A 22464-nucleotide genomic window follows, 5' to 3' on the forward strand; every position below is an offset into this window, starting at 1 on the left:
CCATTAAAAGGTTTCCTTCTATAGGGCTGCCTTCAGATGTCTTCTAAAGGTTATCAAGGTTACTCATCTTTTTGACATCTGATGGTTGGGCATTCTACAGCATGGATGCTACAACTGGGAGGGCCCTCTGCCTGGTTCCCTGTAGCTTCTCACATTGCGGGAACCACCCTTGGTGCTGGACCTCAGTGTCTGGGTTGAATAATGGGAATGGAGATGTTCCTTCAGGTCTACAGGCCATGGCCATTTAGGGCTTTAAAAGGTCAGTATCAACAAGTTTGAATTTTGCTTGGGAACTTACTAGGTCTTTCAGGAGATATTTGGAGGAAAGAACCGTGGAGCAGGAGGAATAACATAAATAAGGGGTTCTCAGTGTAGCCAACAGACAGGAGGGGAGAGAAACATAAAGCGGGGAATGAATGGTGCTTTTCTGGTTGAAGAAAATTAAATTCACAGAGAGGATACAAAGTATGACTGTTGAAGGTGTGGAAAGAGATTTCCATATCATTCAATGCTTATTTCACATCAGTGTGCACTTGGGTTAAAAACCATATAAATGCAGGGTGTGTTATATAAATATGATATCCCGGCTCTCAATGGTCACCGAATCCTGCATGGGGCACCTCAGAGGAGAGGATCCTATACTCGGGGCCTGATCCTGCAAAGCTTTCCAGACAAAATCGGCTTGCCACTGCTCCCTTTCTGCCCGTAGCAGCCAAGAGTGTTCATGCCTCTCGGCTCCGCAAGGGTTAACCAGAGCCATAGAGCCCAAATTCCTAGAGCGGAAGGGAAGTCCAGAGGAGGAGCTTCCGTTTCCTGTCCCGGCCAGCCGTTCTTTTTTTCCTTCCTCGTCGGGGGCGCTGAGTTTGCCTCCTCGTCCTCCCGGGGGATCGTCTCCGGTTGTTTCTCCGCCGGGAAGGCTGCCTCTCCTCATGCCGCCTCCGGGTCAGATGTGGGAAGGGAAGGAGGAGGGAAGGGAAGGAGGAGGGAAGAGCTGGGACTCCCATAGGGCAGAAGAGGAGCCTCCTCGGAGGACGAAGGCGCAGCTGAACCCGGAGAGAGAGAGAGGGGTTTTTTTAGTAGAGAACGAAGGTCCTGCTCCCCTGCACGGAAAATATTTCATTTTAAAATAAATTGCTGGTCCTTAATAATGTGTCCTGGACAGTAGCAGCTGTAGTTATTAAATGTTTTCAAAATACCTAAGCTCTTCCTCAGAAAAGTGTCCCTCTGCACTGAAAATATTTCATAGGAAAATGTCGGTCCCTCAGAATGTATCTTGTAATTATTTTAACTCATATTCAAAATATCTAAACCCTTTTCCACAAAAGTATGCAGGTGGCACACAGATGAAAATAAAGTTAGAACACAGCTAAAATTCACAGAACCATGCAAAAACTAATATACATAAAGGCATCGGTTTAAAATAATAAATACTCTCTCTCTCTCCCTTCACTCCTCTCTCTTGCCTGCTGTGAAAGGTGCTGGGCAGGTTTGCACATTACTTTGTGGCTCGAATCCACAACCTGAGATTAAGAGTTTAATGCTCTACTGACTGAGTTATCTCAGCTGTCCATGAGATCCATTCCGTCCTTGCCTATTGTTTTTCTGTGTAGACAAACATACGATTAAAAGTTAATTTTTATATTACTATTTTATATTATTGTTTCCATATGCATCATTTGCATATTCACATTACCTCAGCGTGTAATGTGCTGCTGATTTCTGTTTTATAATCTTTCGCTTGGGCAAATCAGGAACTTCATTTTCAATGTTTTCATGAATTCTTTGGCGACCTTCCCTTTCGTAGACACTGCAATGGCATCAGACCAACATTGTGGATTCTCCCTACGTTACTCAGGAGAAGAAGGGGCCACCATGCATCCAGCTAAGGTAGGGGAAAGATAATCAGGGAGAGATGTTGGGGATAGCTGGAGTGGGTCCATACTTGTTACAGAGAGCGTTCTTGCAGGGGCCCGAATCTTGCAACTGTGCTTCTGAGGCTTCTGCCTCTGAGGAAGTGGGCTACTCGGCTTGAGTTTTGCTCATGAAACCTTGAACATGACCTAAGAAGAGCCTAGCTGGTGGATCAAGCCATTAACCCACCTGGTCCAGCATCCTATTCCCACAGTGACCAAGCAAATGCCTCTGGGAAATTTGTAACCAGGAGCTGAGTACAACATGCCTCTTCAGGTGATTCCCAGGAACTGGCAGTGAGGAATATACTGCTCATAGCAAGTGGAGGCAGCACACAGTCATCGTGGCTGGTAGTCAGTTGTAACCTTATCTGCTATGAATTTTCCTAATTCTCTTTTAACTTGGTGACCATTACTGCATTTTGCGTTAGTGAATTGCTGAGTTTAACATTGTGAAAAATGCTTCCTTTAGTTTGTCCTTAGTCTGTGCACAATTAGCTTCATTGGACGACCTTGGACTGTAGTATCATCCTAGAGGAAGAAACACCTGCCTCTCTCCTATTTCTAAACACCATGAATACCTTTTTACATCTGTATCATATTTCCCCATAAGCGCCTTTGTTTCAGATTAGTAATTTCTCATATTTTTCCAACCCGTTAATTATTTTGTTTGTTCTTTTCCCAACGTTTTCTGAATATACAATATTAATATTGAGGTCATGCAACCGGATCCATAGAGTTTTATAAGGGCAGCTGCACCATAGATTTGTATATCAGCACTGTGATATTGGCAGCTTGGTTTTGAATCTTTCCCTAAAATGGCATCGACCCATTTCACTACTTTCGCATCCTTCTTTACTGAGCTATCGGCTATGATCCCAAATGTCACTCTCCTTCTCAGTCATCACCAATTCAGATCCCATATGCAGATGTGTTGTTAGGATTTTTTTGCTTTAAGGTGCACTATATAAATTTGCTTACATACATTTGGTTATGTCATTGTCTTTAATAATGTTTTCCACCAGTTTCCCCAAAACAAACATGAAACTAACTAACCTGCAATTTCCTGGAAACTAAATCCCTGTTGGAGGAAAGGAAACTGGGCAATCTCACAGACAAGTTACATGTTTTTGTTAGAATACTTGACTTAGAATTCTTAAACTAATGGGTAAATTCCATTGGCTTTGGGTGATTTCTGAACACTTAATATATCCAGTTGCCCATCCCAGAGGAGAGGTTTCCATACCTTACTCTGGATGAACTACGAATAAGGGAATTGCTTTCGTTTTCCAGGGATCAATGAGCTTTGAGGGGGTCTCCTTGCATTTCACCGACGAGGAATGGTCTCTGCTGGATCCAGGCCAAAGAGCGCTGTACAAGGAAGTCATGATGGAGATTTATGAGATGGTGGCTTCTGTGGGTAAGGATCCTTTCCCCCTGGATCAATAGCTAGTGAAGGTGTGAACTCCTGTTGGCCACTAGAGGGAGCGTTCTTCATTTCCCCTGTACAAAAGAACATATGAAGAACCCTGCTGGGTCAAAGCAAAGTTCTACATAGTCCAGCATTCAGATACACACAGTCACACTCCTGGTATATGATTTTATAAACATCAAAGAAAAGGCATATCGGTTAAGAGTTACTTGCCTTGATTCTCTTTTTTTCTGGCCAGTGAGGTCTCTAGTTCTGATTTGGTGGGGTGTGAACTTGGTTTTTTGGATAGGATTGTGCTTACAACTGCATGACATGGAAACAAAGGCTGAAGGGGTCTTATGTGCGCTGGTTGCAACTTACTGCTTTTGGGTCAGTCGTAGACTGCTTAATCACATAGCTTGCTTAGCAGTATACACTACAGAATGATGGTGTGGTAGATATTATGCATTACTATTCATTGCATTTAGTTGCTTTTTCATGAAAGGTCAACTCAAAAGCAAGTTATTGTAGGTTGCAAAGATTAAGACCACAATAATTCTTTAAGGTAAAGCTTCAAAGCCTGGCTGAAAAGAAATATTAATGCATCCCTCCTAAAAATTTTTTTTTAAAAAAATAATATTTATTACTTTTTGAACAATTTAAACACTACAAAACAAAGCAAAAACAAAAAAGAACAATACAATACAATACAGAGACACTACATAACACTAACACATTAAACTAACAAAACCAAACAAAAACAGTTTAAAAAACTCAGTTTCAATATCTTGTCTTTCATTCACTTATTTCACCGACCTCCTTGCACCTCCCTTTTTGTATTCCACTTCTATCAATTATTTCAGCAAATCCTTTCCATCTTCCTCTGTTTTCTGTCCTATAATTATCTTAACACATTCTAACCTTATTTTACCTATAATATTCTATTAATCTATTTATACTTAAATCCTTATAGCATTTCTACTAAAGCCATATAACTTCATTCCACCATTCTTTTAACATTCATTAATTTTGCAGTATTTCTGTAAATAATCTTTAAACTTTTTCCAGTCTTCTTCCACCGACTCTTCTCCCTGGTCTCGGATTCTGCCAGTCATTTCCGCATCCCTCCTAAAATTAGCCAGTGATTGGCTCCTGGGGAGCCTCCCTGGGCAGAGCCACCACTCCAAGCCCCATGCTTGTGTTGGCACACTTGGCACCTTGCTAGAAGAAGGGCACGGTGAGAAGGACCTCAGATGATGAATGTAGGGTGTGGGCTGATTCCTGAAGGAAAAGGGAACCAAAGATGAAAACGAACTGGTAGTCAGTGCAATCCCTGTGGCAGGAGCAAGAAGCTTTATCCTTCCTTATACCACTGAGCCACAACCTAGCTGTTGCCCATGTTGGCTGGGGCTGATAGGAGCTGTAGTTCTGCAGCATCTGGTGGGACAAAGATTCCCCATTCCTCTCATAAGAACTGGGTACTTTTTAAAACTTTTTTAGATATATATATATAGAAAACCCTCTTTATCCACCCAAACTTGAGAAAGGGAAAGGTGAGATATCTGTTGGATGAGGATGTTATGTGGATGATGTAAAATAAAAAAAAGTACAGACACAAGCAGATTCAAGGCCACATTAAAGTCCAGTACAGTGGTGCCTCGCAAGACGAAAAGAATCCGTTCCGGGAGTCTTTTCGTCTTGCGGTTTTTTCGTCTTGCGAAGCAAGCCCATTGACGGAGTAGCGCTATTAGCGCTATTGGCACTTTAAGGGCTAAAAACGGCTTTTTAAGGCTTAAGGGATTAGTGGTTTTGCTGCTAAAATGCTTTTAGCAGCTTAGCGATTCAGAATAAGGGGTTTTGGAGCGGGAAAACCCCCCGAAAATTTTCGTCAATTTTCGTCTTGCGAAGCAAGCCCATAGGGAAATTCGTCTTGCGAAGCGCCTCTGCAAACGGAAAACCTTTTCGTCTTGCGGGTTTTCTGTCTTGCGAGGCATTCGTCTTGCGGGGCACCACTGTATAGGCGGGTGTGCATTTTGCAGCATCTTACCAGCTTTTCTTTTTAAACAACCAGGAGATGTTTGGAGGATCCTGGCTGAGGGGGACCCATCTGAAGGGCCACCTAAAAGAGCTGAGGAGCAACAGAAGTTAAGGATTCAAGATGGAACCAACAGACAAGAGGGCAGACGAACGCAGAAGGCCGGGAGGGAACCCACTGCTTCTCAGGTTAACGAAAACCAGATACCACACACAGGGGACAAACCTAAAGAATGTTTGGAGGGTGGAAAGAACTTCAGTGACAGAGCCTACCTTATTTTTCATAAAAGAGGCCATACAGCAGAAAAACCATATAAATGCTGGGAGTGTGGAAAAAGCTTCAGTCGGAAAGAACACCTTACTCTGCATCAAAGAATTCATACGGGCGAGAAACCTCATAAATGCAGGGAGTGTGGAAAGAGCTTCAGGCACAATGACTCCCTCACTAGGCATCAAAGAATTCATACTGGGGAGAAACCTTATAAATGTTTGGAATGTGGAAAGAGCTTTATTCAGTGTAGCGTGCTCACAAGACATAAAAGAACTCATACAGGGGAGAAGCCTTATAGATGCTGGGAGTGTGGAAAGAGCTTTAGTGACAATGGGACCCTCACTCGCCATCAAAGAACTCACACAGGGGACAAACCTTACAGATGTTTGGAGTGCGGAAAGAACTTCAGTCGCATAAAGTCCCTTACTTTTCATAAAAGAAGGCATGCAGGGAGAAAACCTTATGAATGCTCGGAATGTGGAAAGAGCTTTAGTGTGCGTAGCCAGCTCAAAAGACACGTGAGAATTCATACAGGGGAGAAACCTTATAAATGTTTGGAGTGTGGAAAGAGTTTCAGCCGGAGTGGCCACCTTTTACAACATCGAGGAACTCACACAGGGGAAAAACCTTATAAATGCTTGGTGTGTGACAAGTGTTTTAGTCAGAGTGTTCACCTTACCCAGCATCTAAAAACTCATACAGGGGAAAAACCTTATAAGTGTTCAGAGTGTGAGAAGAGTTTCAGCCAGAATAGTCACCTCACCATACATAAAAGAACACATACAGGGGAGAAACCTTATAGATGTTTGGAGTGCGGAAAGAGCTTCACAGTCAGTTCGTCCCTTTCTAAACATCAAAGAATTCATACAGGGTACAAACCTTATGAGTGCTTGGTGTGTGGAAAGAACTTCAGTCGCTTAGATTCCCTTACTTTTCACAAAAAAAGGCATTCAGGGGAGAAACCTTATAAATGCTGGGAGTGTGGAAAGAACTTCAGTGGCCCCCTTACTCAACATCTAAGAACTCATACAGGGGAAAAACCTTATAAATGTTCGGAGTGCGACAAGAGTTTTAGTCAGAGTGGTCACCTTACCCAACACCTAAGGACTCATACTGGGGAGAAACCTTATAAATGTTCGGTGTGTGAAAAGAGCTTCAGTGGCTCCCTTGCTCAGCATCTAAGAACTCATACAGGGGAAAAACCTTATAAATGTTTGACGTGTGACAAGAGTTTTAGTCAGAGTGGTCACCTTACTCAACACCTGAGAACTCATACCGGGGAGAAACCTTATAATTGCTTGGAGTGTGGAAAGAACTTCACCTACAGATATTCCCTTAACTCACATCAAATAATCCATAGAAGTGAAATATCTTAAGCTTGGAAGGTAGAAAAATATACAGTGATCTCAAGAGCTCCTAAGAGGGCAAACCAAAGATTCTGCTCAGTGTTAGAATCTCCTTTCTTATCTCCAGCTTTTACAATAGACTACAGTAGACCTTTGGCGCCCAGTATGCCTTCCATTTTAGAGGAGAAAAGGCTTTTGCTTTCAACCCGTTTTTTCAGTATGGAAGCAGATTGTGGGCATTCTTCTGTAAGCCAGCGTGAGGGACGGGCAGGAGTTTGAGTGGTGGGTAGGATGGGTAGTGGAAGATTTATAGTGAGGTTCAGTACCACCCATGAGGCAAGAGGTGGTCGTAGAGGAAAAAGAAGAGTTTGGATATCCCGCTTTATCACTACCCTAAGGAGTCTCAATCTCCTTTCCCTTCCTCCCCCACAACAAACACTCTGTGAGGTGAGTGGGGCTGAGAGACTTCAGAGAAGTGTGACTAGCCCAAGGTCACCCAGCAGCTGCACGTGGAGGACTGGGGAAGCGAACCCTGTCCACCAGATTACAAGTCTACCGCTCTTAATCACACTGGCTGAAGGCAGGGGAGGGGTTGCAGTCTCTGAAGTGGAAGAGGTCCCAGAAAGAGTCCTGCCATTGGACTCTCCTCCACCCCCTCACCCACGGTCTCCACTGACAAGAGGGGCATAAAGCAGCAGCAACAAGGGCCGTCTCTTTCCATATGAACCTACCTGGACCCTGAGGTCATCTTCTGAGGCCCTTCTTAACGTGCCGCCTCCATGAGAGGCCTGGAGTGTGGCAATGGGCCTTCTCTGCGGTGGCTCCCCATCTGTGGAATATTTTCCTCAGGGAGGTTCACCTGGCGCTTAGGCACTTGGCAAAAGCCTTTCTCCTTAACCAGGTTTCTGGCTGATCTAATGCCCTTTTAGAATGTGGGTTTTTTTGGGGGTGTTGTTTTTATTATGATTATATATTTTGTGTTAAGTTGTGATTATATCCTGTGAACCGCCCTGAGTTCCTCCCAGGGCTGGAAAGGGGTTCATTTAACCTTCCGTTTGCTAGTAAAACTGAATTACTTTGTCGCGAAATGACACATGTCTAGAAATGGTTTCACCAACATGAAGAGTTTGGAAAGCTCTGTGTTAGTAGAAGACCCTGAAGTCTCTTGTGAGCCTGTACATTGGTATACGGTGGCCCCTGTTAGTCCACCCTATTTTTTCTTTTAACATTAGCAGAAGTGTTAATTATATCTCTTGCTGATGTAACCGAGTGCTTTGCCAATAAAGAACTGAACTTCCTATTGTTTGTCCATGTTGGGCTGGGGCTCTGGATTATGAACAGAAATTTAGTTAATTAATTAACACCTTGGAAGAGACCTTGCTTTTGAATCTTGTATGTATAAAATTTTATTGTTCCATATTTTTGCTTAGTTCCAAGTGGGTTGCCTACTTCCCCATTTCAGTTTCCCAGCCTTTTTTATCCGCATCTTACCTATAGGATCCGATATTTATCTCTCATCTCTTCTGAAATTACAAAATAATAATAAAATGGATCGATTCCTTGTAGCAGCTATGCTGCAGATTGTTCTTCTGAGTAAAATTTACATATCCATGTTCTAATTTATTTTTTGCACGTAATCATTTGTTACATATGCTGTTCCGTATTTCACCCTTCCCCAAGATTTATTCATGTGCTGTGAATTTCCCTTCGATGTCACCAGGCTGATATCCTTCATAGATGGAAATGCTTTACCTGGTATTCTGCTGACATACATTATATCTTTCCAAAGAGCGTAGCCTCTCAGATCACCCTCTTCATGGATGAAAGGTCTCCCTCAGCCCCTGTCAGGAAGGCCAGAAATATTCTGGATATTTGATAGCTCCTCTAATTGTTTCATTGACCAAGACATTGCTATTTGTTTCTGTTTCCAGTTGTCATGAAGTCTGGGTTGATTCTGTTTTTACTGCGTTTAGCCCCTTACGAATAAATGCTCATTAAAAATGGTCGTACCTTGGTTCTTGAATGGAATCCATTCCAGAAGTCCGTTCGACTTCCAAAAATGTTCAAAAACCAAGTTGCGGCTTCCAGTTGGCTGCAGGAGCTTCCTGCACTCAATCGGAAGCTGTGTCAGACGTTCAGGTTCCAAAAATAGTTCGCAAACTGGAACACTCACTTCTGGGTTTCGGAGCCAAAGCTTTCGATAACTAAGCTGTTCAAAAACCAAGCTACGACTGTATAATAAACCTCAGGACTTTGCCAAGAAACCACAACAGGGTAGAAGGTTCATTAATTTCCCAGACTTTTTTACATGTTGGTTAATGGGACACAGTTTCAGACTGCATGCTTCTTCACCTTCATGAGGGTTTCAAGTTTTATGCTTCTGAAATGTCCAGACTAGGGGAGGGTTCCTGGTGGGATATATTTGTGCTGTGTGTGGTTCACCCACCTCCTTTGCCCTAACCTCCAGCCCAAGGAACCTTCAGAAGGGAGTTGCTGCCGAGGAGACTGTGTGCATTTTAATGAACTGAATAGAATGAAAGAACCTGCAGCACAAATATAAGATAGGGGACATCTGACTTTCTAGTAGTGCATGTGAAAAGGATTCAGGAGCCTTAGTAGAACACAAGCTTAACACAAGTCAACCGTGTGATGCAGCAGGAGCAGGAAAAAAAATTCTATTCTGGGCTGCATCAACCAGATTGGTGTCAAGGGAAGTAATAGTACCACTCTATTCTGCCTTGGTCAGACCACATCTGGAATACTGTGTCCAATTCTGGGCACCACAATTTAAGGATTTTCATAAGTTCGAAAGCCTTGGGAAGAACACTTGAAGAAGCTGGGCATGTTTAGCCTGAGGAGGAGACTGAGAGGAGATATGATCTTCAAATATTTTAAAAGGCTATCACATGGAAGAGAGAGCAATCCTGTTTTCTCCTGCTCTGAAGGGTAGGACTTGAACCAAAGGGGATACCAACTAAACACGAAGGGCTTTATGACAGTAAGAGCTGTTGGACAGTGGAACGGTCTCCTGGTCTCCCTTGAGAAGTTGTGGGCTCTCCTTCCTTGGTGTATTTTAAGCAGTGTTTGGCTGGCCACCTGTCATGGATGCTTTACTGAGATTCCTGCATTGCAGGGGGTTGGACTAGATGACCCCTGGGTCCAATCCAACTCTGAAGTTGTATTATCCTGATTCTAATGCTCATTCCTTTCAATTTGCTTGTTTTATTATATATTTTAAGTAAGGATGTTTTAAGGATGTTGAGATCAAATTATTGTGCATTTTAACATACAGTAGTACTTCGGGTTAAGTACTTAATTTGTTCTGGAGGTCCGTTCTTAACCTGAAGCACCACTTTAGCTAATGGGACCTCCTGCTGCCGCCGCGCAGCCGGAGCACGATTTCTGTTCTTATCCTGAAGCAAAGTTCTTAACCCGAGATACTATTTCTGGGTTAGCGGAGTCTGTAACCTGAAGCATATGTAACCTGAAGCATATGTAACCCGAGGTACCACTGTATATATATTTATTTTATATAGGTGTAAGCCTCCCAAACGTGACACTATTTGAGACATTGTAACTTGCTCATCAGCAAAATAGGCTCCCACAGTGAGGGGAAGGGGGGAAAACCAAGGTACCTGTTAAGAACTGGTTCTCCTTACTGGTAAAGTTCAGGTGAAGACCTGGTTACATTTTTTAGGATTATTTGCTGTATTTTAAAATAGTTATTCATATCCATATATTTTCACCATATGGAAGTTTAATGCCTCTTTAATGGTAAAGATTATCTTTTCTACGATCTCAGACTGTTAACAGTAACAATAATAATAATTGTATGGTGCTAAGGCTGCCCATGGTCACTGGATCCTACATGGGGCACTTGCTGAAGGAGAGGATCGTGCACTCGGGGCCTGATCCTGCAGGGCTTTCCAGACAAAATCGCGGCGCCTCTCCTCGCTCCTCCTGCTGATCGGCTCCGTGAGGGTTAAAGGGAGGCACAGCGCTGAGATTCCTAGAGCGGAAGGAGAGAGTCCTGCGCGAGAGGTGAAGGAGCTTCCGCTTCCTGTTCCGGGTCTGTCCTTCCTGCGGGAGGTGGCGGAGGGAGGTGGCAGCTTTCCCTGGAGGATTTTCTCCCGTCCTTTCTCCGCAGGGAAGACCACCTCTCCTCCCGCCTTCGGGTCAGATGCGAGGAAGAAGAGAACGAGGAGGAGGAGGAGGGAAGAGTTGGGACTCCCAAAGGGCAGGAGAAGAGCCTCGGAGGAGGCGGAAGGCAAGGCGGACCCCGCGCAGCTCAACCCGAGAGAGAGAAAGGTTTTTAAATAGAGAATCAAACGTGTTCCTCTGCACTGAGAATATTTCATAGAAATATGTCGGTCCCTCAGAATGGTATCTACTAATTATTTCATTATTTTATTTTCAAAATATCTAAACCCTTTATCAGAAGAGTATGCAAGCGGCACACAGATTAAAATAAAGATAGAGCACAGCCAAAATTCACAAACCCATCCAGAAACTATTATGCGCAAAGGCCTCATTCTTAATAACAAAGAAAGCTAAATAATAAGTCCTGTTACCCTTACAGTTCTTCGCTTCTTTCCTACCTCTCTGCGTCCCTTTTGCCTGCTGTGGAAGGTGCTGGGCAAGTTTGCTCTTGGCACGCGAAATTTGAGGTTGCAGAGATCGTGGGGAAGGATTTTCAAAGATCCATTAGGTGTGGACAATTTCTTTCAATTATATTTTTCTCTGTGCGTCTCCTTTTCTCCAGTGTTAAATTTAGTCACCAGACATTGACATCTTAAGAAAAGAATCATAGAATCATAGAGTTGGAAGAGACCACAAGGGCCATCGAGTCCAACCCCCTGCCAAGCAGGAAACACCATCAGAGCACTCCTGACATATGGATGTCAAGCCTCTGCAAATTTGCCGGCATTTTAGTGCAGATTTCTACTAATGAACACATAGTTTCCCTAATATTTATATTTGCCCTAATATAATGCATTTCTGTATATAATTTTTCCTAAAATAATGCTTTTCTATGTGCTCTTTCCCTTTATAACCTGGCAGGGCAAATCCAGATCTTTCTCCCTCTTTCCCTGCCCCACTGTCTACTACAAGACCTTGTGTTTCCTTGTACCCTAACAGATTGGGGTGGTGGTGTCAAGGCACACCCTAAAACAATGGAAAATGCAGCTGTTCCTCATGTAACGGGATAATTTTACGTGGCTTGATTATATGTTTGGAATTTTCTGGATCCTATATCCTAGATACAAGATTTATCTCTAATACCACTTATCTAAGGCCTGCAATTTCACTCTGGATTGGTAGCTGAGTTTTTTCCGTCAGTTCAGTGGCTGTGTATTTTGGTGGAGTTCAGGCAGGCCTATGGAGAATTCAGCAACGGTTAAATTGTAGATAATTTTAACCTTGCCTATTCATTTTCTGAATAGACATACGTTTTAAAGTTAAGTTGTATATTTATAAATTTACAACTCCAGAACCATCATTTTCACATGCTGTTGCTTATTTCAACCTCATTTATGCTGCTGATTTCTGTTTGATATTCTTCTGCTCATACCTTTCATTGGTTCAAAGGTTTTTACTGGTCTTCTGTTGAGATATTTAAAATAAATCTCTCCAAAACTCTAGCTGCTCAGGTCCTGTTTGATTGCCACTCTCTTGTGCATTGGGGCAAATTTGGAATGTCATCTTCAATGACCACCAGTTCCCTTTCACAGGCTGTGCAATGGCATTGGAGCAACACTGTGGATCCTCCCTGCTTTACCCTGGAGAGGAAGCGACCACCATGCATCCAGTTGAGGTAGGAGAAAGGTCATCATGCTGGGGATAGCTGGAGTGCGCCCTTCCTTGTGACAGAAGGCCTGACTCTTATCCCTGTGTTTCTGAGGGTGCTGCCTGAGGCAGTGGGTTGGCTTGACTGAGATAGATAGATAATTTATTATGATCAGAGACCAGCTTATAAAACACACCAGAAGGAAAACAAACATTTAAAACAATGTACAGTGGTGCCTCGCAAGACGAAAAGAATCCGTTCCGCGGGTCTTTTCGTCTTGCGGTTTTTTCGTCTTGCGAAGCAAGCCCATTAGCGGATTAGCGCTATTAGCGCTATTGGCGATTTAAGGGCTAAAAACGGCTTTTTAAGGGGTGGGGGATTAGCGGTTTTGCTGCTAAAATGCTTTTAGCACCTTAGCGATTCAAAATAAGGGGTTTTGGAGCAAAAAAAAATATTCAAATTTTTTCATCATTTTTCGTCTTGCGAAGCAAGCCCATAGGGAAATTCGTCCTGTGAAGCTCCTCTGCAAACGGAAAACCCTTTCGTCTTGCGGGTTTTCCGTCTTGCGAGGCATTCGTCTTGCGGGGCACCACTGTACAACAATAAATTTAAAAGTTATAATGTAATAAGCAATAAATTTATAAATGCAATAAGCGTATAGACACTTAAAACTTTAAGATAAGCTGCCACAGAGAGATGACCCAGAGTCACCCATGGAAGCGAGTTTGGGGATTTTCTTCATGAACTAGTTTGAGTTGTGGGTGGTCTGCGCCTACAGATCTGTACACAGAATCTGGCAACCATCTGGGTTGTCTTGCCTAACAGGAAAAGTTCAAATTTTTGCTTTTCCGGGAGGTCAGCAAGCCTCACCAGCAGGGGATCAATGGTCTCACTACGTGTCTCTTCATAAAAGGGACATCTAAAGAACAAGTGCTCTGGGCTTCCTATATCCCCCAATGAACAGGTGCAAAGTCTCTGAGCATATGGGACATTTTTAAAGGCTCCTCCCAGGACCGGTGAGGGCAGAGCCGAGCTTCTGGCGAGTGTGAAAGCCCTTCTTGCATTTTTGGATACGAGAAAGAAGAGATATGCTGCCAGTGTGGCTATCTATCTCTCAATTTCTCCAATTTTATAGTCGGAGCACCTTGAGCAGTCCTGTTGTCTCTCCGTGTCTAAGATTCTTGGCCTGACCGTAGCTTTTGCCTGGCCCAACCCCAGACTTAGAAGGGCTTGAGGGGCAAAACCCAGTTTCTGAAGGGTGTTCAGGACTGCTGTCTGCCAGCCTGGCTGGAACTGGTTGCAGAGGATCAATGGGGCTATTCCTTGGGGGAGCAGATTCAGGGCTTGACTGAGTTTTGCTCATGAAACCTTGAGCATGACCTAAGAAGAGCCTAGCTGGTGGGTCAGGTCATTAACCCACCTAGTCCAGCAACCTGTTCCCCCAGTGACCGAACAGATGACTCTGGGAAATTTGCAACCAGGAGCTCAGTACAACAGCACTCTTTAGGTGATTTCCAGGAACTGGCAGTGAGGAATATACTGCTCATAGCAAGTGGAGGCAGCACACAGTCATCATAGCTGGTAGTCAATCATAACCTTATCTGCTATGAATCTGCCTAATTCTCTTTTAATTTGGTGGCTATTACTGCATGTTGCCTTAGTGAACGCAGAGTTTAACATTGTGAAGAAGCGCTTCCTTTAGTTTGCCCTTAATCTGTGCACAATTAGCTTCATTGGGTGGCCTAGGACTACAGTATCAGCCTAGAAGGAGAAACACCTTCCTGTCTCCCATTTTCCCATCCTTTGCATACCTCTGTACGTCTCTTATCCTGTTCCTTTTTAAGCACTTTAGTTCTAAATTAGAAACTCCTCATACTCATATATCTCCAAACCCTTGCTTATCCCCCCTCCCCCCCCGCAACATTTTCTGGCTCTACAAATTATTTTTGAGGTCAGGAAACTGAAACTGAAACCATATTCAAATTTCTAAGGACACCTGCACCATCTGCATGATGTATATCTGCATGATGATATTGGCAGCTTCATTTCAAATCACTTTACCAATGGTCTCTAAATCAGAATTGATCCATTTCACAACTTCCACACAGTGGGCCAATTTCTTTACTGAGCTATCTGTCTCTCCTGCTCATTCATCACCAACTCGGATCCTGTGAGTATACAGTGGTGCCCCGCAAGACGAATGCCTCGCAAGACGGAAAACCCACAAGACGAAAGGGTTTTCCGTTTGCAGAGGCGCTTCGCAAGACAAATTTCCCTATGGGCTTGCTTCGCAAGACGAAAATTGACGAAAATTTTTGAGTTTTTTTTCCGCTTCAAAACCCCTTTTTCTGAAGCGCTAAGCTGCTAAAAGCATTTTAGCAGCAAAACCGCTAATCCCTTAAGCCTTAAAAAGCCGTTTTTAGCCCTTAAACTGTCAATAGCGCTAATAGCGCTAATCCGCTAATGGGCTTGCTTCGCAAGACGAAAAAACCGCAAGACGAAAAGACTCGCGGAACGGATTCTTTTCGTCTTGCAAGGCACCACTGTAGTTAAAGTAGAATTATTTTTCTTGAATGTGCATTACTTAAACTTGCTTACAAGTTTGAATTACAGTTGTACCTTGGTTGCTGAACGCCTGGGAACTCATATGTTTCAACTACCAAATGATTGAGAATTGGGAGTGTTCCGGTTTTTGACCACTTTTCGGAAACTGAATGTCTGGTGCTGCTTCCACAGCTTCTAATTGAGTGCAGGAAGTTCCTGCAGCCCTTTGGAAGCCGCGCCTTGGTTTTTGAATGGTTATGGGAGTTGAACGGACTCCTGGAATGGATTCTGTTCGAGAACCAAGGTACAACTCTACTTGCTTAAACACCTTGAATTATGTTTCCTGTTCAGTGTTTAATTTGAAGACATCCTGTTGGAGCTCTCTGCAATACTCTGTTGTGAACAGCTAGGTTGGCTACCTAGCTGCTCAGCACTGACTCCAGGTCATATATAAGCTATTTAAAAAGCACTCATCCCAATACTGATCCTTAGGGGCCTTCACTTCTAGCATTCCTTCCTTTGAGAGTTGGCCATTTCTTCCCATTCTCTTCTTTCTGTTCTTTAAGCCGTTGCTGATCCATAAGGTAGACTCTCTTCTTATTCCATGACTCACCAAGACGTTGGTGAGAGACTGTACTAAAAGAATTTGGGTGCGCTGTCAGTTGCATACCGTTTAGACACACTCAAAAAAATCAAATGGCTCGTGAGTCACTCTTGCAGAAGCCATGCTGATTCGGCTTTAGCAAGGCTTGTTCTGCTATACATTTGGTTATCCTGTTGACTTTAATAATGTTCCCCATCAGTTTTCCTGAAAGAGACCTTAAACTAACTAAGCTGGTTTCTGTAAACCTTTTTTTTTTTAAATGTCACTACCTTTGCTTCCCTCTTGAAAGACAGGAAGATGGGCAATCTCACATACAAGTTACACGTTCTTGTTAGAAGATTTGATGTCTTTAAGAACTAATGCGGTGTTTCTCAAATTTGGGTCTTCACCTGTTGTTGGACTACAATTCACATCATCCCCAGCTAGTATGGCCAGTGCTCAGGGATGATAGGAGCTGTAGTCCAACAAAAGCTGCAGACCCAAAATTGAAAAACACTGAGCTCATGGGTAGATGAAATCTGCATTTGCTGATCTCTGACCACTAAAGGTAGAATGCATCTCCCATTGCAGTGGGAGTGGAGGAGAGACGCTGCCCACACCTTGCCTTGAAGTATCTCCAAGGAAGGGGATTATTTTTTTCTTCTTCCAGGAATCAGTGAGCTTCGAGGAGCTGTTCTTTACTTTCACCAACGAGGAATGGGCCTTGCTGGATCCAGACCAGAGAGCTCTGTATGAGGAGGTCATGCTGGAGATTCATGAGATGGTGGCCTCTCTAGGTAAATATCCCTTTCCCCCATAAATCAATAACTATGGAAGGTATAAATTCCTGTTGGTGCTACTATCAGTTAGCTCACTAGAAAGAGTGTTGAGATTTTCCTCTGGGCAAAAGAACATTTGAAGAACCATGCTGGATCAAAGCAAAGGCCTATGTAGTCCACAATTCTGTTCTCACAGTAGCCCAACCAGATGCCCAGAGGAAGCCTAAAAGCAGAACATGCATCTGATATAGGCATCAGAGAATGGACACATTGGCTATGAGTTACCTACTTTTCTCGCCCTGATCTGGCCACAGTGATCCATGCGACGGTCACCTCCAGGCTTGATTATTGTAACTCTCTCTACGCGGGGCTGCCCTTGAAGCTGATTCAGAAACTCCAGCGGGCGCAGAATGCCACGGCGAGGCTCCTTACAGGGTCCTTGCTGCGGGATCACATTCACCCAGTGCTTTACCAACTGCAGTGGCTCCCGGTGGAGTACAGGGACAGGTTTAAGGTGCTGGTTTTGACCTTTAAAGCCCTATGCGGTCTAGGACCCTTGTACCTACAGGACCGTCTCTCCTGGTATGCCCCACGGAGGACCTTAAGGTCCACAAATGACACCACCTTGGAGGTCCCAAGTAGCAAGGTGGTTAGATTGGTCTCAACTAGGGCCAGGGCCTTTTCAGTGCTGGCCCCGACTTGGTGGAACACTCTGTCCCAAGAGACTAGGGCCCGGCGGGACTTGACATCTTTCCGCAGGGCCTGTAAGACAGAGCTGTTCTGCCTGGCCTTTGGTTTGGACTCAGTCTGACCCTTATGTTTCCCTCCCCTTATGGTTTTGATCTGTGGGCTACTATTAAAATGAGGCTGCATTTTAAATTATATTTTAACCTGTATTTTAAATTGGTTTGTGTTTTTTTAATTGTAATTTTACTGGTGTTAGCCGCCCTGAGCCCGGCTCTGGCTGGGTATAAATAAAAGATGATGAAGATGATGATGATGCAAACCCCTGCAAATCTTATTTTGCCCCTGAGCAGGGTTGCTGCCAAGGGCCTCCTTGTGCCCATAAGACAGGTGTGCAGACCCCCTTGTCCCCCGCCAATACAATGCTGAATCACTGTTCTGAATCACCCTGTCTGTCCCTGGACTTGCTGGCTGAGGCTGAAGGGTGCTGTAGTTTAACAGCATCCTGAGACATGCAAAAGTTCTTCACTCCTGCCATAGGGACCGGACAATTTGTGTGCAGGTTTTTTTAAGTCTCTAGCCCCTGTGGCAAGAGCAGGAAAGCCTGGCAACTTAAAAAACCACTCTATTTTGTTTCTCCACACTATGTTTCTGAATTTAAGAGAAGGAAGGATGGGCTACTGCTTGGATGAGGAGGATGTTCTGGGGATAATGTAAAATAAAATAAAAATACAGACACAAGCCGATCATCATCATCATCATCATAATTTATTATTTATAGCCCACCCATCTGGCTAGGCTTCCCCAGCCACTCTGGGCAGCTTCCAACAGAACACTAAAATACAATAACCTATTAAACATTAAAAGCTTTCCTAAACAGGGCTGCCTTTTTAGAAAAGTTTGGTAGTTATTTTTCTCTTTGACATCTGGTGGGAGGGCGTTCCACAGGGCGGGTGCCACGACCGAGAAGGCCCACATTAAAGTCCAGTATGGGCAGATGTGCATTTTACCAGGTTTTCTTTTTAATCCATCAGGAGATGTTTGGGGGATCTGGACTGAGGGAGAACCGTCAGAAGTGGCATGTGAAATTGCTGAGGAGCAGGAGGAGCAATGGAAGCTGTGGGTTCAAGATGTTACCAACAGACAAGAGGGGACAGAAATGCAGAATGCTGGGAGGGAATCCACTGATTTTGAGATTAACGAAAATCAGATAATTCACACAGGGGAGGAGCCTTATGAATGTTTGGAGCTCGGAAGGAACATCAGTTGCATAGACTACCTTACGTTTCAGGAAATATGTCATACCGCCGAGAAACCATATAATTGCTTGTTGTGTGGAAAGAGCTTCCGTCAGAGTGGTCACCTTAGTTTGCATCAAAGAACTCATACGGGCGAGAGACCTTATCACTGCAGGGAGTGTGGAGAGAGCTTTAGGCACAGTGACTCCCTCATAAAGCATCAAAGAATTCATACAGGGGACAAACCTTACAAATGTCTGGAGTGTGGAAAGAGCTTCAGGCAGAATATCCACCTCACTAGACACCGAAGAATTCATACAGGGGAGAAACCTTATAAATGTTTGGAATGTGGAAAGAGCTTTATTCAGTGTAGCGTGCTCACAAGACACAAAAGGACTCATACAGGGGAGAAGCCTTATAGATGCTGGGAGTGTGGAAAGACCTTCAGTGCTAATTGGTCCCTTTCTAAGCATAGAAGGACTCACACAGGGGAAAAACCTTATAAATGTTTGGAGTGTGACAAGAGCTTCAGTTGGAATGGTCACCTTATACAGCATCTAAGAACTCATACAGGGGGAAAACCTTATAAATGTTTGGAGTGTGGCTCGAGTTTTAGTCAGAGTGGTCACCTTACCCAGCACCTGAAAACTCATACAGGGGAGAGACCTTATAATTGCTTGGAGGGTGGAGACAGCTTCAGTCATAGAGATTCCCTTAACTCACATCTAACGAGTCATAAAAGGGAAACATGCTACACTTGGAAGGTGGAAGGAGATTCAGTGATCTCAAGAGTTCCTGCAGAGAGCAAATGAAAGATTCTTCTCAGTGTTAGAATTCCCTTATCTCCAGCTCTTACTTGTTCTGAGGACTTTGGAGCCCAGTACAGTGGTCCCCCGCAAGACGAATGCCTCGCAAGACGGAAAACCCGCTAGACGAAAGGGTTTTCCGTTTTGGAGGTGCTTCGCAGGATGAATTTCTCTATGGGCTTGCTTCGCAAGACGAAAATGTCTTGCAATTCCTGGGGGGTTTTTTCTGCTCCCCACCCCCTTTTTCTAAGGCACTAAGCTGCTAATAGCCTTTTAGCAGCTAATCCGCTAATCCCTTAAGCCTTTAATAGCCGCTAATAGCGCTAATCCGCTAATTCGCAAGACGAAAAAAACCGCTAGACGAAGAGACTCACGGAACGGATTCTTTTCGTCTTGCGAGGCACCACTGTATACCTTCCATTTTAGAGGAGAAAGGGTTTTTGCTTTCAGCCTGCTTTTTCAGTAGGAAACAGTTTGTGTCCTTTTTTTCTGGAAGGAGTTCAAGTGGTGGGTTGGATAGATAGCGGAAGGTCCCAGAAAGAGTCCTGCCATTGGACTCTCCTCCATCCCCTCACCCACTGTCTCCACTGACAACGAGGGGCATAAAGCAACAGCAACAAGGGCTGCCTCTTTCCATAAGCACTTACCTGGACCCTGAGGTCATCTTCTGAGGCCCTTCTTCATGTGCCTCTTCCATGAGAGGCCTAGAGTGTGGCAACATGAGAACGGGCCTTTTCTGCGGTGGCTCCTCGTTTGTGGAATACTTCCCTCAGGGAGGTTCACACACTAGGCAAAAGCTCTTTAACTAGGCCTCAGGCTGATTGACATCCAATCCCCTTTAAAAAAAAATAATTGGGGGGGGCGGGGTTTTTGTTTAGATTACCGTATTTTTTGCTCTGTAAGACTCACTTTTTCCCTCCTAAAAAGTAAGGGGAAAGTGCATCTTATGGAGCAAATGCAGGCTGCGCAGCTATCCCAGAAGCCAGAACAACAAGAGGGATTGCTGCTTTCACTGCTCAGCGATCCCTCTTGCTGTTCTGGCTTCTGAGATTCAGAATATTTTTTTCTTGTTTTCCTCCTCCAAAAACTAGGTGCGTCTTGTGGTCTGGTGCGTCTTATAGAGCGAAAAATACGGTATATATTTTGTGTTTATATATTGTGATTTTATCCTGTGAACTGCCCTGAGACCTGCATGTATAGGGCAGTATACAAGTTTAATAAAATGATGAGTGTAATAATAAATAATAATAGCTGGAGCTGTCGTACAAGAGAAATTGCCGGTTGCTTGTGCACAGGCGTGTTTGTGTGATTTTATAAATGAGTGCTGCTGTTTCCCCCACATCCGGATGTTGAGAGATAGAGTGCCAGGTACACTGCGTAACCTTGCAACAGTCAAAGGCCGGGTGTCTGCCTGCTGACTCAACCATCCTTTATCTCAGGAATGTGTGTATGTGCAGAGACATGTATAAAAGTCATTGCTGCATTGCATTCAGGTGTTGAGAAGCTATGAGAGTCTCTGAGCGGCTGTATCAAAGTAAAATCCAAAAAATCATGTATACTTAGTGTAGTGGTTCTAGGGGTTGCTCGTGCGTAAGCCGGTGCAAACACCTGGCTGGATTGCCTGAGTGAACCTTTTCTGTCTGGACAGCCACTCACCCGTGGCTGTCTCAATCGCTGGCAGAATCCGTCAGTGGGCGTTTCTTAAACTTCTTCCAGCAAAGAAGCTCTTTGACGCCTAGTCTTCTCCTATTCTCTCTGTGCGAAAGCCTTCTGCGCAAGGAGGGCGTAGGCAGCGGAGGACCTCTACTCTCCCCGCTGGTCCCCGGCAAGGAGTCATGGGACCGCCTCGCCGCTTCCCCCATCTGCCCCCCTTCTCCACTGGTGCTACACTGATTCTCTTCCCCAGAAGATGGGCTGCCTCTCCCAATCCCGGGACGCGCTCTGGAATCCCTCTGGCTTTTGCTCTCTCCCTCCGGCACTGATGGCAGTTCCCTGACACATAGGAAGCACACCTGAGCCCCTTAAAGAGGACAAGACTATCTAAAATTCTGCAAGTTAAATGCCAAAAGCATTGTTGAAAATAAATATTGTTGCCTCCTCAAAGTAGCCTCCTGGGGTGATGGGAGCCACCACTAAAAGTCCCATGCTTGCCACCTCTCTGCATCTCGCTTGGAGGAATGCAGAGTGAAAAAGGCCTCAGATGATGAATGCAGGTTGTGGGCTGATCCTGAAGGATGGTTTTATATGCTCAGAGCATCATGCAGCAGTTGGGAATCTGGCCGCCACTTTCTGAGCCTCCTTCACAAAGAGCTTCACATATAATGTATTGCAGAAATCTAGTCAAGAGGTAGGTAGAAGAACCTGAGGTATATTGGCACACCTTTATTTGTTAACACTAGCAGAAGTGTTCCATATATCCCTTGCTGATGTAACCGAATGCTTTGCCAATAAAGAGCTGAACTTCCTACTGTTTGTGCACATTGGCCTGGGCTCTGGATTATGAACACAACATTATTTAATTAATAAAAAAACTTTGAAGAGATTTATTAAGCTGGAATGTTTGCAGAGGAAGGCAAGTGGGATGATGAAGGGTCTGGGAAACAAGCCTTATGAGGAGCGCTTGAAGGCGTTGGGTATGTTTAGCTGGGAAAAGAGAATGAGATATGATAGCCATCTTTAAATATCACAATGCCTGTCACATGGAACAGGGAAGAGGCTTGTTTTCTCCTGCTCTGAAGGGTAGGATTCGAACCAATAGCTTCAAGTTTCAAGAAGGGATATCAACTAAATGGTATCAACTAAAATAGAATGGGGAAAATTTATTGATTATTTGAGGACACGTAAACAAAACGTTAGTGGGATTGATAAAAACACGTGCAGTAAGAGATAATTAAGGGGAGGATAAGGGGAAAATTATAAATTTATTTGAACTGGATATGCAGTAACAAAAAGATATGAAATAAATAACTGCAGAAGGGAGGGGAGGGAAGTCAAAAGTTAAAAATAAAATTTATTTTTAAAAAAGAGTCCAGAAATTGGGCAGGGGCACAGGGTGAAAATGCAGGGGAAC

At 44.0% G+C, this 22464-nt stretch overlaps 2 protein-coding genes across 6 annotated transcripts in view; both read left to right on the forward strand.

Moving 5' to 3' along the window:
- LOC310670675 (uncharacterized protein) overlaps window positions 1-22464 on the forward strand; it is a 63038-nt gene that overhangs the window by 28828 nt on the left and 11746 nt on the right. The gene's annotated exons all lie outside the window — the stretch shown is intronic.
- On the forward strand, window positions 873-21859 carry LOC310670348 (uncharacterized protein). 5 transcript variants are annotated; one of them, XM_083425562.1, is made up of 6 exons: window positions 873-1067; window positions 1805-1887; window positions 3204-3330; window positions 5393-7587; window positions 19925-20961; window positions 21402-21859. In XM_083425562.1, the coding sequence occupies exons 2-4, from the start codon at window positions 1813-1815 to the stop codon at window positions 7000-7002; spliced, it is 1812 nt and encodes a 603-aa protein (XP_083281688.1). In that variant the 5' UTR covers window positions 873-1067; window positions 1805-1812; the 3' UTR covers window positions 7003-7587; window positions 19925-20961; window positions 21402-21859. The 5 variants fall into 5 exon arrangements, with proteins under 5 accessions (XP_083281688.1, XP_083281687.1, XP_083281684.1 ...); XM_083425561.1 differs by having other exon boundaries at window positions 873-942; XM_083425558.1 differs by lacking the exon at window positions 873-1067 and having other exon boundaries at window positions 1667-1887.

The sequence above is a fragment of the Podarcis tiliguerta genome (assembly GCF_965153285.1).
Source record: "Podarcis tiliguerta genome assembly, chromosome: 2".
Lineage (NCBI taxonomy): Eukaryota > Metazoa > Chordata > Lepidosauria > Squamata > Lacertidae > Podarcis > Podarcis tiliguerta.

Bases quoted from the DNA above. Each gene is read 5' to 3' on its own strand.
- LOC310670348 (XM_083425560.1), top strand. From the start codon at position 1,774: ATGAATTCTTTGGCGACCTTCCCTTTCGTAGACACTGCAATGGCATCA. The intron at 1,888-3,203 runs GTAGGGGAAAGA...TTCGTTTTCCAG, and splicing joins CCACCATGCATCCAGCTAAG to GGATCAATGAGCTTTGAGGG. The intron at 3,331-5,392 runs GTAAGGATCCTT...TTAAACAACCAG, and splicing joins TGAGATGGTGGCTTCTGTGG to GAGATGTTTGGAGGATCCTG.